The 20612-nt window shown below is 42.5% G+C and overlaps 1 protein-coding gene across 1 annotated transcript in view; it reads right to left on the bottom strand.

Annotated features, from left to right (window-relative positions):
- Positions 1-10050, bottom strand: part of ptgfrnb (prostaglandin F2 receptor inhibitor b) — a 77707-nt gene extending 67657 nt beyond the window's left edge. The window contains exons 1-3 of the mRNA XM_085349006.1: positions 9726-10050; positions 2211-2323; positions 1521-1779 (exon numbers count right to left, since the gene is read on the bottom strand). Of these exons, the coding sequence (XP_085205132.1) occupies positions 1521-1779; positions 2211-2323; positions 9726-9771 (418 nt within the window). The 5' untranslated portion in view covers positions 9772-10050. The remainder of the gene's footprint in view (positions 1-1520; positions 1780-2210; positions 2324-9725) is intronic.
- Between the last annotated feature and the right edge of the window lie 10562 nt (positions 10051-20612).

The following is a 20612-nucleotide window of genomic DNA, read 5'->3' as shown; positions in this document are numbered from 1 at the left end:
TACACAAAAAAAAAAATAATTGGAAAACATAGATGTGTCATTATTTCATATAGATTTCAAATAACATACCATTTGATGTCAACATGTTTTAGTTGCATTTGCAGTGCTCGTGCTGTTATATTCTTATGATTCTGTTCATTTTATGAGTGTATCCTTCAGCCTTGCTTCACATATTTACTGCTGCTTGATCAGCTTTAGTCCTGCTAGCATCAGCACAGGTAGAAACAGATCACACATCAGAGAATCGGCCGTGCATCTAAATGCAAATGGAAACTAAAAATGAAAACATAGATAACTTAGCTGAACTTCATACATCTGAAAGTTGACCAATGCATACATAGTGCTAAAAATCAGGTATCGGGAAAACACATTATTTTATATTATGCTGAAGTCAATTGTTATCCTTTTTTAAAACTATATCATATAATAAAGTCTGTTTTGAAGTTTACTATGGTAAAAAAAATATTTTAAGGCTTTTCAGATATACTGTAACTTCATAGGTATGAACCATCAAAGCATTTTCATCATAAATATAAAACTTCATTAGGTAGATCTGTTCAAATACTCATTAATGCAAATATCTGATCAGCCAATCACATGGCAGCAACTCAATGCAGGTGTAAAAGGTGAGGTCTAAAAAGAATAGGGATGGGTACCGGCATCCAGTGCCATGATGGCACCGGTTCTGACATAAACGGTAGTAACCAGACCGAAAAGCAGCGCACATTTCGGTGTTTTATTTCAGTGCTTTTTTTTCCTGAGCTGTGATACACTTTAGATTCTAGCCAATCATTTTACGTTTCCGAGGATAGTAGGCGGGTCCTGGTACGTACGTTCTTTTAGAGCAGAGCTACAGATTAAAAATGCCCAAGGCGAAGCGGTCAAAAGGTGAGGTCTAAAAAAAACCTTCAAGAAAATATGAATCCATCTTAATCAGTCTTTAATTATGAAGCAATCACCTAACTCCCTCTGACAAACAGACCTGTGGCCAAATTTATAAACCACTTTTGACTTTTTCCAAGGTGAATATTGTCTGGCAGCAGGTGCCCTTCCCCTCCCAGAACACGTCAAGGACAATTACAGCAGCTATTACAAACATTATAAGCAGAATAAACCATGAAACTAAACATTTCTCCTCCTTGATATTCTTCATCCAAATCCGTGCCTCCCTGGTCCTCATTTGACATAAGCCAAGTATTCCCACCTGACATCTGCTCCCCACGCGTGTGACACTGTGTCGAGGTACGCGTGTCTATGCAAAAACCAAATTATACGCCAGTGATTGTCTGAAACCAGCAGGGGTGTTCATGTGCAAGAGGACACATCCATGGTCAGCAGAGCATTGGTAAGTTGTGGGGGATAGCTGTTAAATGGACCAGCATAACCAAATGGCCTCAAACACAAAGTAAAAACACAGCTACTCTGCATCAGAAGCTTTGTATCCTGAAAGGACAAAATTGGCAAATACACACACACAGACACACAAAGGCACACGTGAGCACGCACACACACTTTCATACCTGTGAGTTGGACCTGAGCCATATAATTTCCACTGATGACGTAGTCGGTGCTCGGTGTTTGACACTCGTAGAAGCCAGCATCCGTCAACTTCACCTCAGCAATCTTCAGCTCCACCTCGTTGTCTTGGAGACGCACCACTGAAATGTCGCCAGACGCCACGCGCTTGCTGTAAGACTGGTCGGAGTAGCGAGAGTCGAAAGAGGAGATTATCTTTGTCTTCTGCCCTTTCGCGTCCTTTAACATATTCCATTCAAAATCCTGCAGAGGAGGGATACAAACAATCCGAGTGTTAAGTGGATGCACACACATAAATATAGGCGGAGTAAATTAGAAACACTGGGCCGGAGCAATGGGGTCACCAACCAAAATAATATTCAGCTTAATGGGAGTACAGTCATTAGTGGCTTGTGAGCCAATAATGTAAGAGACTCTGATTCCATTACAAAGTGCCTTAAAAGTATACTTCCATTCACTTTTTCCTGTATATGCAAGAAACCCAGAGGACAAAATCTGACCCTTAGTGACAGTGCTATTAGCAGCTGCAAATAAACAGAATATGCAGTTCAATTAATAATCTATTGGCCACAAGTAATACACTAAATACTCATACTCTCCAGAGGATCAACTCTTTCAATTCAAGGGTGTGTGTGTGTGTGTGTGTGTGTGTGTGTGTGTGTTGGGGAAATGACCTGCTCACTAGGTCCTGTGTATTCTTTGACATCACATCTGATGGAGACTGGCTGGCCCTCCACCCGGATTAATGGACCAGGAGGCACCGTCACCACACGGGCCGAGCACCCACCTTGAAGGACAGAGAAAACATTTTAAAAGATTAAAAGTCTATAACAGGAAACAATAATATTTGGAGGCTTAGTTGGAATCCAAAACCTCTAAGATGAAAGAAGATTCACCCTTATGTGAAGTAAAATAGAATTTACATGAAGAATACGCCGTATTCGCATAAATTCGGCAAGAAAAATGTTTAAGAGGGAGCAAGCTACAAGTCTGACAACCAATTAACAAACTCTACTGAGTTAAAGAAGAAAAATTTTACCAATTGAAGTTGCCTTTTTAAAGACAAACAAAACAGAGACCAAGGCACAGACACAGGTCTTGTTGGAACTTGAGTGAAGTGCTGACGTTATTGACGATGACGGTGCTGAAACCTGAATTGCACTCTCTCCACACACACTTGTTTCTATACACGCTCACACCCACATCATTTTCTCTGGCATGAACACCAGCCGCTGGTTATGACAGCCCTCCAGCAGCTTTCAGAGAAGGAAGAAAACAACAGCGAGAGGCTGAGACTTATATGCGCCTCTTTAATTTAGCTTCAATTGCGTACCAGATCATTAGTGCTGTTTGGTTACATTGTAAGACCTCTCGTATCAAATCAAACCATCTGCATTTCATTCCTCCTTCGGCAAAGTGTTCGACTCTTGAATTCCAGCTGGGTAAGAGCATGTAGCAACACAGCCGAACTGACGGAGACATGTACAGTTACGCGATACTGTGCTTTCTGGTCGGTGAGGCGCGGTCCACACCAATTAATGCCGGCATCATCAAGCTAGTTTTAATGAGCCACACCAAACTCATCCGCACATTATCTTCAATGTAGGGTAATAATAATATGGTAAAGTAAGTAGTTTTTGGTAAGTGACACCCAGATATGAAAGCTGATACTGAACATGCAGTCAGATTAGTCTATTTGTACTACAGTGTCAATTTAATGTCGACTCTCCTTTTGGAAATTCCATTTTTGCCTCGTGCCAGGTGTCAGACAAATACGACCAACACGACAACAATACAGACATCACAGTTACAGGCATTAAAGACGGCTCAAACACAACACCCACGTCTTATCATATTTCAACTTGGTTTGTTCAGAGTTATACTACAAGCTATAAAAGACCTCAGGGCACGAGATGTTCACAAAGGAGGTGTGCCTCCGTCCTGATGGTAGTAAAGTGTAATCACCATAAAGCAAGTGCGATACGTCACTGAGGATGTCTCGCCACCTTCACACCACTCATGTCTACTGAAGCTATCACATGTAGTGTCTGCCCCTGCTCACAATCCTATTGAGTGTTGTTCTTCTTCTCTACAGATGGTGAAAACACCATGAAAAACATCGTGTACCATACAGGTAAGAACATCCCAGGAAGTTAGTGCTGTTCATCAGAAGAGTCCAGACTGAAGAAGTCACTTTGATGACTGATGAAACATTTCTCCCACTAGAAACGCTTCATCCAGATGCAGAGAATCAATTTATGGGGACAATTAAAAATACCAATAAAATACAATTTATGAGGCCTTATGTAGGAAAAGTTCTTCAATCCCTGTTGCGCTCAGTTCAGCGCACTGAAACGCCCTTATCAGCTGTAATGAGTCCTGTAGGCATCATCAGTAGGCGCCCGCTTTCACTTACTACCAAGCTCAGTATTCAGTTATCCTCCATTGTAACCGCTGATAAACCAGAAGCTATCTAAATTACAAAGGAGACAGCTAGCCTTTCTGTGTGCTTTGTAAAACGTGATTTATAATCAGGATCTTTTCTTAATCTTAACCAAGCAGTTTTGACGCTTTCGCCTACTGAAACTAAAGTGAACAGGATGTGGAAAGCAAATCAAACAAAACCTAAAACATCAGACTCTTGTTTGGTTTAATCTGAAGAACTTAGCCTATTATCTCCATTCAGAAAGACACAATGACAACCAATGAGGAGTGTCTATACCTGCTGACTAAACAGTACAGGAAACATTGGACTGATAATGAGGAACGGCAATTCAATAGGCTAAGGTTTGCAACGGGTGTCTGTTTAACATCCTCCGTTTTATTCTTAAACTCAGGTTTGCTGAAGTCAGGTTCCAATTAACTGCTTTTACCATCCGTTTTGTCAGCAGGTGTACTATGAGAACAGCAGCACTGCAAAGTGTGTCTGTGCATTGAATATTCTTGAAGGCCAAGAAACTTAAGCAGTCATGTCATGGCCTTTCAATCGGAGCATTTCCACTCTGTTCGAAGCCAGATTAATAAAAATAAGGAGAACAACCACGCAGATCATCAAACAGTTTGGGAAATAATCTAATAATTAGTTCTGTATAGACTTCACAGAACAGGTCTCAGAAATTATTAAGTTTCAGCCGTCATCAGGACCTACCTGGTCAGACTGTTGTTTGGCAACATATATTGTAATTTCAAAAGCAACCCCAAGTTTAATTTGGTATTTTTAGGTCTATATATACCAATCAACACATCACCAAAACCTCTATACTGAGAGGTCTGCAAGCAAAGGAGGATTTTTACAGCAAAAGTCATGTCTTCTATCTTTAAACCCTTAAACCTATAAATGGATCAGGAAAAAAAACACAGTACTTCAAGAAAAAGCCCTGTGCTTGCATGAGCCATCAATATTTGTGAGAGGTTCAATTCTTATGTTTTGGCAGTTGGCCTGGCGGTGTGAGTGCATGTGTGAGCCTGCTGAGTGTGGGCTTTTTTCTGCTTTGCAAGTAACATGGAAGTAAGAAGCATATGAAACCTACTGTTCCAGTTCACTGTCTGTCTACAGTGGTCTACAGTTTAATCTGTCTCCATCTTCACATCAGACATGCATGGTTGACAGTTTGGTCTCAAATGACAATGTGATGCTAACAGTGAACATCCACTACAAGGAGCACCTGAGGCTCACTGAGGTTTTCTGCACCACCAAGGCGAAGCCAGCAGCAAGCAGATCTCCTCCACATGCCATTTAAATTACTTCCTTAGCTAATGCTAAGTTACGATCACGTGATGCAACCAAAAACTTTGCTTCCCTTTTAATTTTAAGGTACATTAACACAAAAGGGTCAAACCAGCATGAGGGCCATTAATCACCAAGAGGAAAAACGTTGTGGAGATTTATGTTCAAACTTAGTTTCCAGCCTGTATGACTTTTGGTCTCTTGTGAAAATAAAAGATTGGAACCAGCGGAGCCCGAAAATTCCCACAAGATACGATTTTGTAAAAAAAGGGATGTCTGGATATTTTTACGTCACTGTGTTGGAATGAGCGAGCACGTCTGGATCACCATCTGGACGCTCAGTTGGCTTTTTATGTTGAGGTGATGCTGACTGTCAATCTTATCAGCAAAAACCCTGAAACCTGTTTCTTCTGTCTTATAGCTGAGGTTTTATTTCTGCTTCATTAGAGGCAGTTATGCTATTGCTAACAGACAGGTGGCAAGAGTCAGCAATTTTACAATTTAAGCTTGTACCCCTTTTTTGACCTCGTTTGATTTTTCTGCTTCCAGCTGAGTTTTCTTATCTGAAAAAGAAAAAAAACCCTTCCTATATAAAATAAGGCATCAGACTGTGACACCAAGTCTCTAATTTCCTTTTTTCCTTGTAATTCATGACTATGTGTCGAAACATTGCAATGAGTCACCACAAACAGCACTGGTTTGGGGGCCCTGAGTCACGATCAGGTTCAACAGTTTCTTCCAATAAAAGATGATTGCAAAAGCTTTGATGGGATTATTTAACCTAGCTATATTAATAAGTACGATAGCTAATCTAAATCTATAGTTTGGGCAGTACTATAATAGATACTGTCTGGTATTATAGGTGTTCTTCTCATTTCAGACTTCTGATTCACCACAGCTTTCAGAAAATCCCATGATTTATATGGACGAACACTATAAAAAAAACAAACTGGTTGGTTTTCAGTGAGCTTCACCATAAACATTTCTGTTGGCCTGACCTGAGAGTCATTAAATAAGCATAAAGGTCACCAAACTGGGGCTGAAAATCTTCTGCATGATAAAAACAAAATACCGTAATTGTCGGGCTATAAGCCGCTACTTTTTGCACAAGCTTTGAACCCTGCGGCTTTTAGTCAGGTGCGGCTTTTCTATAGATTTTCCATGATTTTTGTGATATCGTAAGACGATTTGTTTTGTTTGTTCCGCTGTTGTACGGCACTACGTTGCCTGGCGGAAGGATCGGGGTTCAAGAGTGGTATGTTGGTCACATGTCCATCCGCCAGGCAACATAGTGCCGTACAAGTAGCGCGAAAAACAAACTTCAAAGTAGCGCTATGCGTTCAGCGGGAGTCGTGGATGACGAGCGGCGATAAACTTGCGAAAAGCAAGTTGTGCTCAACTCCACCGGTGGATTCTGACAGCGTGGAAAAGTGTGCAAACATCCACGATCAACGGATTTCGAAGGGCTGGACTGCTGCATGATGAAGAGGAGGACACCGCCACGGCCCTTCAGAGGGTGTTCGACTCCGACACTGACAATGACAATGAGGATTATTCTTTGGTTTTGAAAGTGACAACGAAGGAAAGAAGCTGAGAGTGGATGACGAAGCCATCCTGAGCCTGTTCGTATCCGACACTGGAGAAGAGGACTTTGGTGGTTTTAGTGCGCAGGAAGATGGTGGTGAATGACTGACTTTTCTTCTTGTTAAAGCCGTGTCACTGCACCTGAGCCTAAAAGGTAGTCCGAATCTATTTTTCTGGTGTGCTGTAGGTTACTGTTATGTACTACATTTGTTACTCATTTATGAAGCACAGCACATGTGCAAATATGTACCCATAACTTGATTTTCAAAATATTAATAAAAGGGGTGTGTCTCCAAACAGCCATCTCTTTCCTGACAATTCGCTTTGTGCATATTCTCTTACATATGATAAGTCAATATTAAAACACCTGCGGCTTTTGGTCAGGTGCGGCTAATGTATGTACAAAACAGGATTTTCCCCTGATTTTAGCTTGTGCGGCTAATATTCAGGTGCGCTTTGTAGTCCGGGAAATACGGTACATAAAACATGATCAGTTATCTGGCAGAACTGCACAGTAACAACAGCATTTAGGGTACATTATACAATCATGAGAAAAAGCTTTTTCAAAGGGACTCTATGCTATGAACAAAATAAGATCCCATGAATTAGTAGCTTTTAGAAAATAATAACTTAAAGTACTGGTTTTCATTAAGGAGAAAGTTTGGCACAGTCTTTTTTTCTTTGTTTTCTTACAATGTTGCTTCAAGTCATTGCAGTTTTTTGGGTACTTCTTTATGCACAGCTCTCTAAGGTCCCTCATGGCATTTCAGTGTAGTTAGTCTGAAGTTTAACTGGGCCACTGCAACACCTTGATTCTTTTCCAGCCATTCTGTTGTAGATTTCCTGCTGTGCTCTGGATCATTTGCTGTTGACTGATGGTCTCAAATTTAAGTCTAGAAGACTTTGGTATATAGAGAAATCCATGGGCAACTCAATGACTGCAATGTGCCCGGGGCCATGGCTGCAAACAATCCCAAATCATTGTGCTGACAGTTGGTATGGGGTGTTTGGCTTTTCAACAAACGTGCTGTGTATTATGTTTGAGAAGTCTTGCAGTTCGCTCAGATTAAACTTTGCAAACCTAAGCTGTTCTGTTCTTTTACAGAGAAAAGGCTTTCTCCCACCAACTTTTCCAAACAAGCCATACTTGGCTACATAACATTCCCTAATTCTTTGGGAAGCAGTAAGGGTCTACTTAGTTTTGTGACATGTGACAACTCTCTTTTGCACATGTATGCAGTGCTTCTTTGATTTTAATGTGTGATCTCTGACTGAATGCTCTCTTAAAGTAATACATCATCTTAAAAAGAAAATAAAACTCTTTGAGGTTGAGTTTGCAAAGATCGAGGAGATTGAAGAACTCATCCCCAGCTCCAGGGTGAAACACTGGATCTGGATTCATCCAGTGTCAGGGTTAAGACTTTCTAAACTTTCATCGATGACTGTTAATTAAACACTAACAGATGGATCAGTTGTCCCGTTATCCTAGATTTAATTTTGATGGATTTGCACTTAAGAGGCTTCCTCCTCTTTATGGGTATGGCTGGACATGGGACATTTGGGAAACCTAAGATGGGACCAGGCTCTGTAGGGACTACCTGAGGTCACACAGCAAGTGATCTTTAAGCCCTGCAACCAGAAACAGATCAATAGTCGGTTATGTGATGTTGTGTTACCTGAAGCCTGACAGTATTTTGCATATTATAGTCGCTTTCTCCTTGTGTGGAGTCAGAATACACACAGCATGAGCGCTGGCAGCATCTGATCATCTTACACTGCACTAATTTAAGCCAAGTCCCCAACTCTCTCTCTCACACACACACATATACTGGAGAAACCCTGTGGCAGTCATGGTTATGCTCATAAACATATGGCAACTGCAGTATCCAGGTATGCCAGTGAACAGGCCCTGGTTTGTCCCTGTGGAGAAAACCAGCCTAACACCGGCTTGGTCTGGCTTGGCACTTTGGCTCAGACCAGTCTGATGTGATTATAATAATACAGCTCATCATTATGGCCGGGCCGTGACTTCTCAGCAGGCTAATGGGACCATGTCAACTCATGTTGGCTAATTGGTCTTAATGGGAGCACAGTTTGCTAGGCTAATGAGAAGCTGAACAGGAGAGAGAGACTGAGAGACAGAAGAACACCCGAAACTTGAATTTTTTCCTTTTTAGTCCCTTTTTTCTCCTAAGCCCTACCGTTAAATAGAATAAAGTATTTATAACACGTTTACATAATTTTATTTAAAAAAAATACACACCAAATAAATTATCACTGGTGGAAATGACTTCAAAACGTTCGCTTAACACACCTGTATGAGAAGGTCGACACTGAAAAAAAATTTTTTATGGAGGAAGTAGGTGCAAATTTTTACCGTGACGAGCTTCATTTAAAAACAATACATTTTTACGTAACTCTATCAGTCACACCCAGCCGCGTCTCAGATAACAACTCGGTCATTGATTTTCAATCTCTTGGATTGACTTTTCAATTCGGCCTAACCCAATACACCAACCGACACTTCTGTTTCACTGAAATTTCAAGTTTTTAAGGAGGCTAGCTTGCTGCCCTCGCAAACTTATTCCATCCAAATCCACAGCACTAGCAGCGGGAGCCAGTTGCAAAGTTACAAATCCATTAAAAATAAGTGATAGTTGATGGGTTGGCTATATGCCGAATTATATAGGTGGTGTTAAATGTGCGGAAAATGGTTTAAATGATGTTTTAAAATGGATGTTCGCTGATAGACAACCGAAACATTAAATCGTCAGATTTCAAAACGGAGTACAACACTGGCTTCTCGCGACCAGAGAATGCCGACATCTATCGGAGTTAATTGACCATCAATATAGTCAAGCAAAGAAAGGTCTCTTACCGAGCATCAAAAGCCCGAAAGCGAATGCGAAAAGACACTTATCCATGTTCCCTCCTCTCTTATTCCACTCTTATCCTTTTTCCTTAATTTCCCCCCGCTTTCTTTGTCCCGCGTTGGGGGTAAGACCAGTCCTCTCCCGCCGCTGTCGGGCAATCCAATAAAACTCTCAGATGTGTGCAGTCAGTCCGCACCGCACACCGGGCGGAGCCGCTACGCAAAACGGATGCACACACCGCGGTTTCTGATCCAGCGAGCCGAAAGTCCGGGTCCGGGGGGAGAGCGTTTACATGGCACTTACACTGAACCGGTGTAATGTGTGTCTCTGTGTGTGGGAACTGGGACGAGCTACATAGAGAGGGGGGTGAGGCTGATAGAGGTGAGAGAGAGCGAGAGAGAGAGTGGCCGGAAGTTAGGTGACGGTCTGGAGGAGGGGTGGAGGGAAACAGGGAGGTCCCAGGTGGAGAGAGAGATTCCCACATCATTCTTGCTGTGCCACAAGTTTTAATAGCGAAGATCGCAGTCTGTGTTACACGTCGGGCACAGTCCAGTGATGATATGATGGATTTCTCCATCACAGAGCTTCAATTACAGCAGCTCAATCTCCAGCGATTATCCTTTAATATCGACCTACCAGCCCAGGCTAATACAGCAGCTCCTTGTGTATAATAATTGATACATTTGATTGATTTCTCTCTACAGTAATGTTGCTTTCATGATGTGTTGAAATTGATACTTTGATACCCAGGATGCTTTATGATAATAATAATAATAATAAAGCTTATTTGGAAAATAACTATAAACATTTGAAAATCGGCAGTGATAAAGGGCCAGTACACTAAATTAGGAGTACAGAGAAAGGTTGGGGTGGGGGGGCACCTAGGAATTTATGGCACAGGCCACAGGGGAAGTGTAAAAGGAAGGTGGGGGCTGAAACTTCTACTGTTAACATGATTCCTCAGGTCTTCCAAAGGCAATCTATTGTTATTTTTACTATTATATAAGCAATATGGTCATTATAGTCAGTTCCATGAACAAACCGCATATATTTGGAGGCTAAAAGAATCCGCAAAAATCTATGTACTTCCCTTCCAAAACGCCTGCCGCCTTGTTTGCATGCTAACATTTCTCCCATTTTCATTTTCCCTGTGGCCTGCCCTTTCACCAGCGCTGACACATCCCAGTTGTCAGTTACAGTCCTGTGGCCAAACCCATGCTGTCTGCTTACACAAAGCCACTGGGCAGGGCAAAGTTCACAGCACGGAGACAGAGAAAGAAGCAAGGGGCCAAGAGGAGGTGAGGACTTTGGTTTTGCAACCTTGGGGTCAAGGGTTAAGACTTCGTAGGTCATCTGCGTTGGTGCTTTCTAATTTTAAAGTGTGCGTGTGCAGCCTGGTACTGTATGTGGTCCAACACCGGAGACTCTGTTGTCGCACAACATCTGTTCAATCTGACACATACGCACACACGCAGGTTTATGTTATTGCACCACTACTCTATCAGTTATTAACTAGGTCATGGAGTCTTGGCACCACCTCTGGTTTTGCTGACTGTTATTCCGACCAGCAACCTCAGTTATGATTCGTTTTAGACCGTATGAAGTCACTTATTCAGAAAATATGGAGCTAGAACACCACCTTCTGGTCACGGAGAGGAACACTGATAGAAACACATAAAGAGAGACGAAAACAGGGAAACATAACTGGAAAATATAACCAAATCCAGGGACTGTAGATGATCTGAAGGTGAAGGTTTTACCCTGCTAGGATATTATCAGGTACCAGATTGATTCAGTTAATGACATCACAGCCTTACTGTTATGTGTTTCCCTGTGAAAGAATGTGTGCGTATTTCACTGAAACACACTCCTGTACACACCCACTGCCACATGACTTGCCTCAGAGCTGGTTATGGTGGACGCTTGCATGTCTGCGGGTAGATATTGTCTTAAGAATGCAGTGTGGACACTTTACAGGGTGGGGGAGAGGGTACACTGTTCCTCTTACCTATCACAGGGCTAACACAGAGTGAAAGACAGCCAGTCACACCCACATTCACACAGCTTTGAATCACCAACTGATACATGTGTTTGTATCTGTATAGAGGCCACCCAGGTGCAGGGAGACGGAAAGGCTCCAGCTGGCTCATGGATTCAAACCCAGGATCTTCTTGCTGTGAGGCGACGGTGCAAACCAGCAGAGCACCACGCCACCTGCACAAAGAGGTCAAATTCAAGTGTGGCATGAGAACTCATAGACGTGACAGCTGATCTCACTGGAACAAAGTCTCTCTTGTTTTTCTGTTGTTTTTCACTTTGAACAGTGTCTTCAGCGTGCGAGGCAGGCTGTGTACACAGCAGCTGATCCACTGTGCACTCGTTTGGTCTTACAGAGTATTACAGAACTCCAAATATATTCTGGGTTTTTTTCTGCTTACATTCTGTTACACACCAAAGCTCAGTGTGTACATGCTAACAAATGTCATGTGTAAGTCTTCTCCAACACTGGAGAGCACATTGTTTTTGATCCAGGATTGTTTACATGGATTTCTAGCAGCTAGCTGCCTTCATGCATGCTGCATCTAGCTGACTTTTTTTTTTTTTGCTTTTCATTGGAAGAGTGACAACGTGTCACCTGCATCCACTCACATGCATGTATCCTTGTCCACAAGAAGTATTACCAGAGGAATGCATTAAGATATTGTATCAAATCCTGGACAGCACTACTTCTGCATGCAAGTCCCTCAATAAAGCCACAGCATATAATTTCCCATCACTATCATATACACTGGATGGAGGTAATATTGCCCTAAAACAGAATAATCTCTTCAGGAATCAGGATGGAGATGTTTCATCAGGTCTAAGAAACCTCTTTTCTTATTGATTCACAGCGAGTTTTCCTTCTCCAGGGAACATTTTGGGAAGTGTAGCTTAATCCTTCCAGCAAAATAGACCCCAAAGAATAAAAGAGTATCTCCTAAATGTAGGGGTTAAGGCAGGGGTGTCAAACACCACCCTCCCCAATCCAGACTCAACGACCTCCACCACACCTCTCACCCCCCTTTCCTCCTCCCTGAAACTAAGAATACACACTCAGGATGGGAGCCGACTATTCCAGAAACAGAAGCCCAGGAAAGCCCCCGGACCAGATGGCGTCTCACCCTCCTGCCTCAAAACCTGTGCTGAACAGCTGGCTCCCATCTTTACTCGCATCTTCAACAGATCCCTGGAGCTGTGTGAAGTTCCCTCCTGCTTCAAACGCTCCACCATCATCCCTGTTCCCAAGAAACCCACCATCACAGGACTGAATGACTACAGACCTGTCGCCTTGACGTCTGTGGTCATGAAATCCTTCGAACGACTGGTGTTAGCCCATCTGAAAGACATTACAGGCCACCAGCTGGACCCTCTGCAGTTTGCCTACCGGGCAAACAGGTCGGTGGATGATGCAGTGAACATGGGGCTGCATTACATCCTGTAACACCTTGACCGCCCGGGAACTTATGCCAGGGTCCTGTTTGTGGACTTTAGTTCGGCTTTTAACACCATTGTGCCTGAACTTCTCTCCTCCAAACTCTCCCAGCTCAGCGTGTCACCAGCTACCTGTCAGTGGATCACCAGCTTCCTGACAGACAGAAAGCAACAAGTGAGGCTGGGGGAGATCACCTCTGAAACCCGGTCCCTCAGTATTGGTGCCCCTCAAGGATGTGTCCTCTCACCACTCCTGTTCTCCCTCTACACTAACGACTGCACCTCCAAGAACTCGGCTGTCAAACTCCTAAAGTTTGCAGATGACACCACTGTCATTGGCCTCATTCAAGATGGTGATGAGTCTGCATACCGGCAGGAAGTTGAGCGGCTGGTACTCTTGTGCAGTCAGCACAATCTGGAGCTGAACACTCTTAAGACTGTAGAGATGACAGTGGACTTCAGGAGACATCCCTCAACTCTGCTCCCCCTCACCATATCAGACAGCCCTGTGTCAACTGTGAAGACCTTCAAGTTCCTGGGTACAACCATCTCCCAGGACCTGAAGTGGGAGACCAACATCAACTCCATCCTCAAAAAGACCCAGCAGACGATGTACTTCCTGAGACAACTGGGGAAGTACAGTCTTCCACAGGAGCTGCTGATCCAGTTCTACACTGGTCATTGAGTCTGTCCTGTGCTCCTCCATCACAGTCTGGTATGGAGCAGCCACTAAACAGGACAGGAGCAGACTGCAGCAGACTGTACGGGCAGCAGAAAGGATCATCGGCGCCCCCCTGCCCTCCATCCAGGATCTGTACCTCTCAAGAACCAGGAAACGGGCAGGGAAAATCATCGCAGACCCCTCACACCCTGCACACAGACTTTTTGATCTGCTGCCCTCTGGCAGACGGTACAGAAGCCTGCAGACCAGGACCACCCGACACAGGAACAGTTTCTTTCCCCTCGCCATCTCCCTTCTTAACAGTTGACCTGTCACACTGCTCCCACTGCCAGACTGCAGCTGCACCTTATGTACATTTTGTAGTATTCATTCTACCTCATTCATTTCTGTATTTTATGTATATAAGTAGATTCGTTATTTATAGTTGGTTTACACAGCTTTGTGTATGTATGTGTAATGTGTATATATAGACACGTGTGTGCGTGCGTGCGTGTGTGTGTGTGTGTGTGTGTGTGTGTGTGTGTGTGATTTACATTGCTGTGCTTGAGAGCCACCATCTACCGGAACCAAATTCCCTGTATGTGTCTGCACATATACTTGGCCAATAAACACTATTCTGATTCTGATTCAGATTTTTTCATTTTACAAGTTTTCCTGCTAATATATCCCTCCACTGTGAACATTGAAACATCTAAATATTTAAGAAATATTTAATTGTATTTATTTTATACAATCTAAGCCCCCAAACAAATTCAAATTCAAATTTTATTTGTCACGTACACAGTCATACACAGTACGATATGCAGTGAAATGCTTGGACAACTGCTCGTGACCTAAAGGGAAAAAAAAAGGAAAAGGCTATGAATAAGATAGGAAATAAATATGAAAAATTAAAAAGTGTAAATTTAACTAGGAAGGAATAAAATATAAAAAATTAAGGTTAAAAATGAAATAACTGTACAACACAAATTAGAATGAAGGGTAAATTTAACTGGGAAAGAATAAGCTAAAATATATAAATTAAAGTTGAAAATAAAATAACTGTACAACAAAATACACAATATAGAACTATATACCGGTAAGAATGTATGAGAAATATAAATATTATATACACAATAACAGCAGCTGTACAAGTATTAGCTTGAAATGAAGAATACAATGTCCAGTGTTGTGCAATCCACATTATGTCTTGTGCAGTGCAAATATGCTTAAAGTGATTTAAGTGATGAAGTGAAAACAATGTCCAGAATGTCCAGTGTGTGTGTAAGAACTGTATGTGTGGGTCAGTACTGTGTGGTGGTGTGATTGAGAGACCGTATCGCCTGCGGGAAGAAGCTCCTCCTCAGTCTCTCTGTGTTGGTCTTCAGGGAGCGGAATCGCTTTCCTGACCTCAACAGAGAGAACAGTCTGTTGTTGGGATGGCTGAGGTCCTTCACGATCTTCCTGGCCTTGGTCCAGCACCGCCTGCTGTAGATTGAGTGCAGGTCAGGGAGCTCGGAGCAGATGGTGCGCTCAGCTGACCGCACAACCCTCTGTAGAGCTCATCTGTCCTGCATGGTGCTGTTCCCAAACCAGGTTAAGATGTTTCCCGTCAGGATGCTCTCTATGGTGCACGAGTAAAAGTTCCTGAGCACCTTGGAGGGCAGTTGGAAGTCTCTCAAGCGTCTGAGGTGGTAGAGACGCTGACGGGCCTTTTTCACCACGGTGTTGATGTGACAGGACCATGACAGGTCCTGCGTGATGTGAACTCCGAGGTATTTGAAGCTGTCCACTCTCTCCACTGGGCACTCGTTGATGACGGGGGTCTGGTAGTTCCTCTCCTGCTTAGTGCTGAAGTCCACTATCAGCTCCTTTGTCTTACTGAAGGAGGTTGTTCCTCTGGCACCAGTTCTCCAGATTCCTAATCTCCTTCAGGTAGGCCGTCTCGTTGTTATCAGAGATCAGGCCCACCACGACGGTGTCGTCAGCAAACTTGATGATGGTGGTGGAGCTGGTAGTGGACACACAGTCATATGTGTACAAAGAGTACAGCAGGGGGCTCAGAACACACCCCTGGGGGGCTCCAGTGCTGAGAGTGGTGGAGGCTGAGACATGTCCGCCCATCCTTACTGCCTGTGGTCTGCCAGTTAGGAAGTTGGAGATCCACTGACACATAGATGAGCTGAGTCCCAGGTGCTCCAGCTTGGTGGTGAGTGTGGAGGGAATTATGGTGTTAAATGCAGAGCTGTAGTCTATGAAGAGCATTTTAACATAATTCCCCCTTCTAGTGTCCAAGTGAGTGAGTGATGTGTGGAGGAGATGAGAGATGGCATCGTCTGTGGAACGATTTGGACGGTAAGCGAACTGTAGTGGGTCCAGTGTGTCTGGTAGTGAAGAAATGATGAAGTCTCTGACCAGGCGTTCAAAGCACTTCATCACTACTGAGGTGAGGGCTACAGGGCGATAGTCATTGAGAGAAGCAGGAAGGGGATTCTTCGGGACAGGAACAATGATGGACTCTTTGAAGCATGTGGGGATCACCGACTGAGATAAAGAGATGTTGAATATCTCAGTGAACACAGGAGCTAGCTGGTATGCGCAGTCTCTGAGGATACGACCTGGGATGCCGTCTGGTCCTGCTGACACTTTTTTTTCATTTATTGCAACAACATTTCTTGCATGTGGAAAAAAGTAAGACGTACTTTTAAAACTGCACTTCTTTTTCTTAGATGAAATATCTCAGAGATTTAAATGTGCAGTTAAACTTGGTCCGACCCTCTTAAATGTTGTCATAAAAAAAAAAAGAAGTTTATTAATGGTAATTAATGGTTTATTCCTTTATTCCTTGAACAAAATAAAAGAATAAACTATTAGCTGTTGATTATGAGCTACAGAAGAATCTAAATCATCCTCCCTCCCTCTGACAGGAAAAAATGGGCTACAATAGATCTAAATAATACCTACATGAATAACCTCTCTCTCTCTCTCTCTCTCTCACACACACACACACACACACACACACACACACACACACACACACACTTTGTTTTTGAAGCTTTCTGTTCTGTGTATTTATTTGTTTAACATCAGCACTCGCTACAGACACATTTTGTTCTTCTTTCTTTTCTTTTTTTTTGCCTGTCCCGTTTGGCTCTTTTGCCGTCATAATTGTTGTCTAAAGGCAAACAAAGATGCCCAACGGATTTACTTTACCAAACTGACCATCCCAGCCTTGCCGTAACGATCCATTTGATTCACCTTTTATTGTTTATTTTATTTTCACTTGCTGAATACGGGACAGACTTGACTGGGGGAAAGAAGGGGAGAAAGAAAGAGGGAAAGAGAAACAGCTGAGAAGGGGGACGGGGGAGAAGGGCAAAAAACAAAAACCAACAGAACGGGCAGAGAAAAAAAAAAAGCATATATCAATCACCTGGATCACCTGTTGAGAAAGAAAAAAGAAAACAAGCAGAAGAAAACGAGAGTAATAGAATAAACAACATCACAATGATATATGGGAATATGACAGTAAATACTAAATATTAAACATTATTGTGCAGCACATAAGATCAACAGAACACAGTGTGCTTTGAGGTAGGAGCCAAAAAGGGTGTAGTTTGTGGGTGTGATCACCCGTGTGTACACCTGTGAGCATGGACGCGCTTGTTTTTTTAAAAGGTTCCTTCATGTAATGATCTGCTAGAGGGTGTGGGGGGGCCACAGCCCCATCCTCCAGGGCATGAAGCAGGTATGGAGGAGATCAAAACTCCAGACATCCAGAGGCCCCCAGAACACAAGAGACCAAGGAAGACCAACAGAGGGGCAGCTGCGCCACTGTCCCAGAAAGAGCTGAGGAGAGTCCCAGATGAGGGCTCACTCAGTAGCCGCGGAGCAGAAGCCAGGGGGAGTTGCAGTGACGCGCCCGTGAGCTCCGCCGGCAGCCAGCTGTGCCTGAGTGACTGAGCCCCAGGCCAAGAGGCCGGGGGCACCCCACCTCCGAAGTGGCCCGAGCGAGCCCCAGGCTCCAGGCCCCGATAAGCGGCCGCCAAGGAGTGAGCCGGTGTGTACCTGGACGCCCATCCCCGGACACAAAGAACCACCAACGCACCGATGTCTGAGGGAGTCCGCCACTGGCAGGGGAAGTGGTGGTAGGGGGAGATAGGCCTCCAAACCTTGGAGGGCCTGAGATGTCCCCAGAGAGGTGGCGCCTGACACCCAACCTGACATATAGACACAGACATACAGGCACACACAGATACAAACATCCATTCCCACCCTCATGCTCTCATATGCACTTACTCCACACTCAACCAACGTGGAGACAGACATAAAGAGACGCTGTATACACGATCACACTCCCCAAGCGTACTCTACAAACCTGGTCTAGGTACCCTTGCCCCTGGAGGGGGGAACTGCACCCAGACCCAAGTGGTGTTACCCTTTTCCCTGCGGTGGGGAGAGGCAGACCGCCCCGACTCCGCAGCAGCAGGGAGGCCCCACACTCCAGACCGCAGTCGGACGGCCAACTCCTCCTCCTAGCCCCCCCGCTCCAGCAGGCCGCAGAGAACGGGGGTGAGAGAAGACTCCAAACCTCCCTCCACCCGCTCATTGTAGTGTTGATGCATGTGTGTTCTAAGGTGCATTTAAAACCCAGGAGGGCATGGAGCTACCTGCCAGATTTTGTTCTTCTTCACGGTTTAAGCAGTTTTACATGTCAGTAACACGTTTTTACAAATACTGAATATCCAACCCCCCCCCCGATTGAGAAACAAACAAAATCATTCACTAATATGTGTTGTATTTAATCTCACAGATAGAATAATTGTGATAAATCCTTTAATCTTTAATTACTTTAACTGTGGTTTTTAATTTTCTGTAACAGTTTTTAAATAATTTCACACCTTAAAAAATAATCTTTATTTCATTCTAAAGATAACCTTTTATTTCTTTTATTTAAAGACCATTAAAGAAATTCATTCAAAGGTAGATGCAGATATTCCTTTAAATCACTTAATCAAGCAATTACGATTCACATATTCATATCTACCCTTCATATAATTCCTTATATCAAGATAAAATTGAGTAGCTTTCCCCCCCTGATGTATTTCACCTTAAATTCATTAGGTGGCAGAAATGTCCAAAATCTGCTTCTGTTTGCTGATCTGCAAAACTTCAAACCGAGTTTTACTGAGTTTTTTTAATCACAGATTTCATATCCGGAAACAAAACAACAACAACAACAACAACAACAACAACAACAACAACAACAACAACGACTCAGTTTTACAGATAATAATAATGAAGAAAACATTCATACAGGAACAAATTAACTTGGATTAAAGCACCATCTAACATGACAGGTCAAAGAACTTTGAGAAGTGTAAACAAACAAATTATAAAACACAAGACCGACAATATAAAAACTTAAAGCTGCAGCATTTGTTTTCAAAATGTTAAAAGCTGCAAAGAGTTCATGCTCAAAATGTTGAATATGAAATAAATGAATCATTAAAAAATTAACAATTAAATGAAATGTAAGAAAAAAATAGTAAAAGAAACAACTTTTAAACTGTTTAAAGAGTTTTTAATCATTGCTAATATCCTTATTTTTACTTACATTTATAAAATGCGTATAGCATTTCAAAATTTGTTTATGTTTGTTATTTTGCCTCCAAAAGTTCCATAAAGTCATCAAATTTATTCACATGGCTGGCCGTGTTCATTTACTAAATCTTGCTCCTCTGCAGCTTTAAGAAATTTCACACAGATTTGAAAGCTGTTTCTCAAATTGGACAAGCTTTGGATATTAAATATTAAAAACACAGATAAAACTGCAGACTGTGTTGGGGCTGCATGTCTGCACTGCAGATGACCCTTAGGCCCCCTCAACAAAGTCAAAGTCAGCCCCTCTCAGCTGAATTCTACAAGTCAAATTCATTATTCATTGATTAGCTGACTAACTGCAGCTTTGATGAGTACACAAACTATTGATTAGAAATAAAATATATTTTTTAACATGTAATATTTATGTATAATTATTGTTGTTAATATTCTGGAATAGTTTCAGCTTCTCGTAAATGTTATATTTGACATGAAATACAGAAATCTTACTCATGTTATCATTGATATTTAAAGCCCTAAATCTACTTACAGATACATTCAATTATAAAGTATAAGATGACAGACGTGATTGGGAGAGGATAATTTAATATGTTATAGTAGGATCAATAAAGAATTTATCTATGAATCTATATGAATTAGGGTTACAGTCACTCCAATACTAACCTGTGGCTGCCGCGCTGAAAACAGATGTTGCATTATAGGGATCCTTTATGATAGTTCTGTTAATATGGTTTCTTATTGTGTAATCGTCTGAGGGGCTTAAAATAAAAATCAGTTCTGTGTTTTTTTGTTTCTCTTTCAACCTTTGATAAACTGAGAGCTCCTTCAATTCTTCATCACAATCTTAACTAATCCACAGAGTTAATGTCTTTGACACAAAGACCCAAGGAACCAAAAAACCTTAAGAGAACCTGAAAACTGGTAAAAGTCGTCTTAATAATATTCTGCTGCAGGATGGTAAATCACAATAAAGTCGGTACTGAAACATAAAGCTCACTTCTTTGGAATAAAACAAAAAACAGAGCAACAAAGACACATAATTAAGAATTTTGTTGTGACATTTCATCCTGTTACTTCAATACTTCAATCACATTAGCTTGTACAAGAACAGCAAACCTACTCTTCTTCCTTTGGGGTC

The sequence above is a fragment of the Diplotaxodon limnothrissa genome, linkage group LG23 (genome assembly GCF_057381915.1).
Source record: "Diplotaxodon limnothrissa isolate DT_005_m linkage group LG23, D_limnothrissa_male_GT1.1, whole genome shotgun sequence".
Classification (NCBI taxonomy): Eukaryota; Metazoa; Chordata; class Actinopteri; order Cichliformes; family Cichlidae; genus Diplotaxodon; species Diplotaxodon limnothrissa.
The sequence above is the reverse complement of the archived record's forward strand: the minus strand, read 5'-3'. Positions and strand labels throughout refer to the sequence as shown.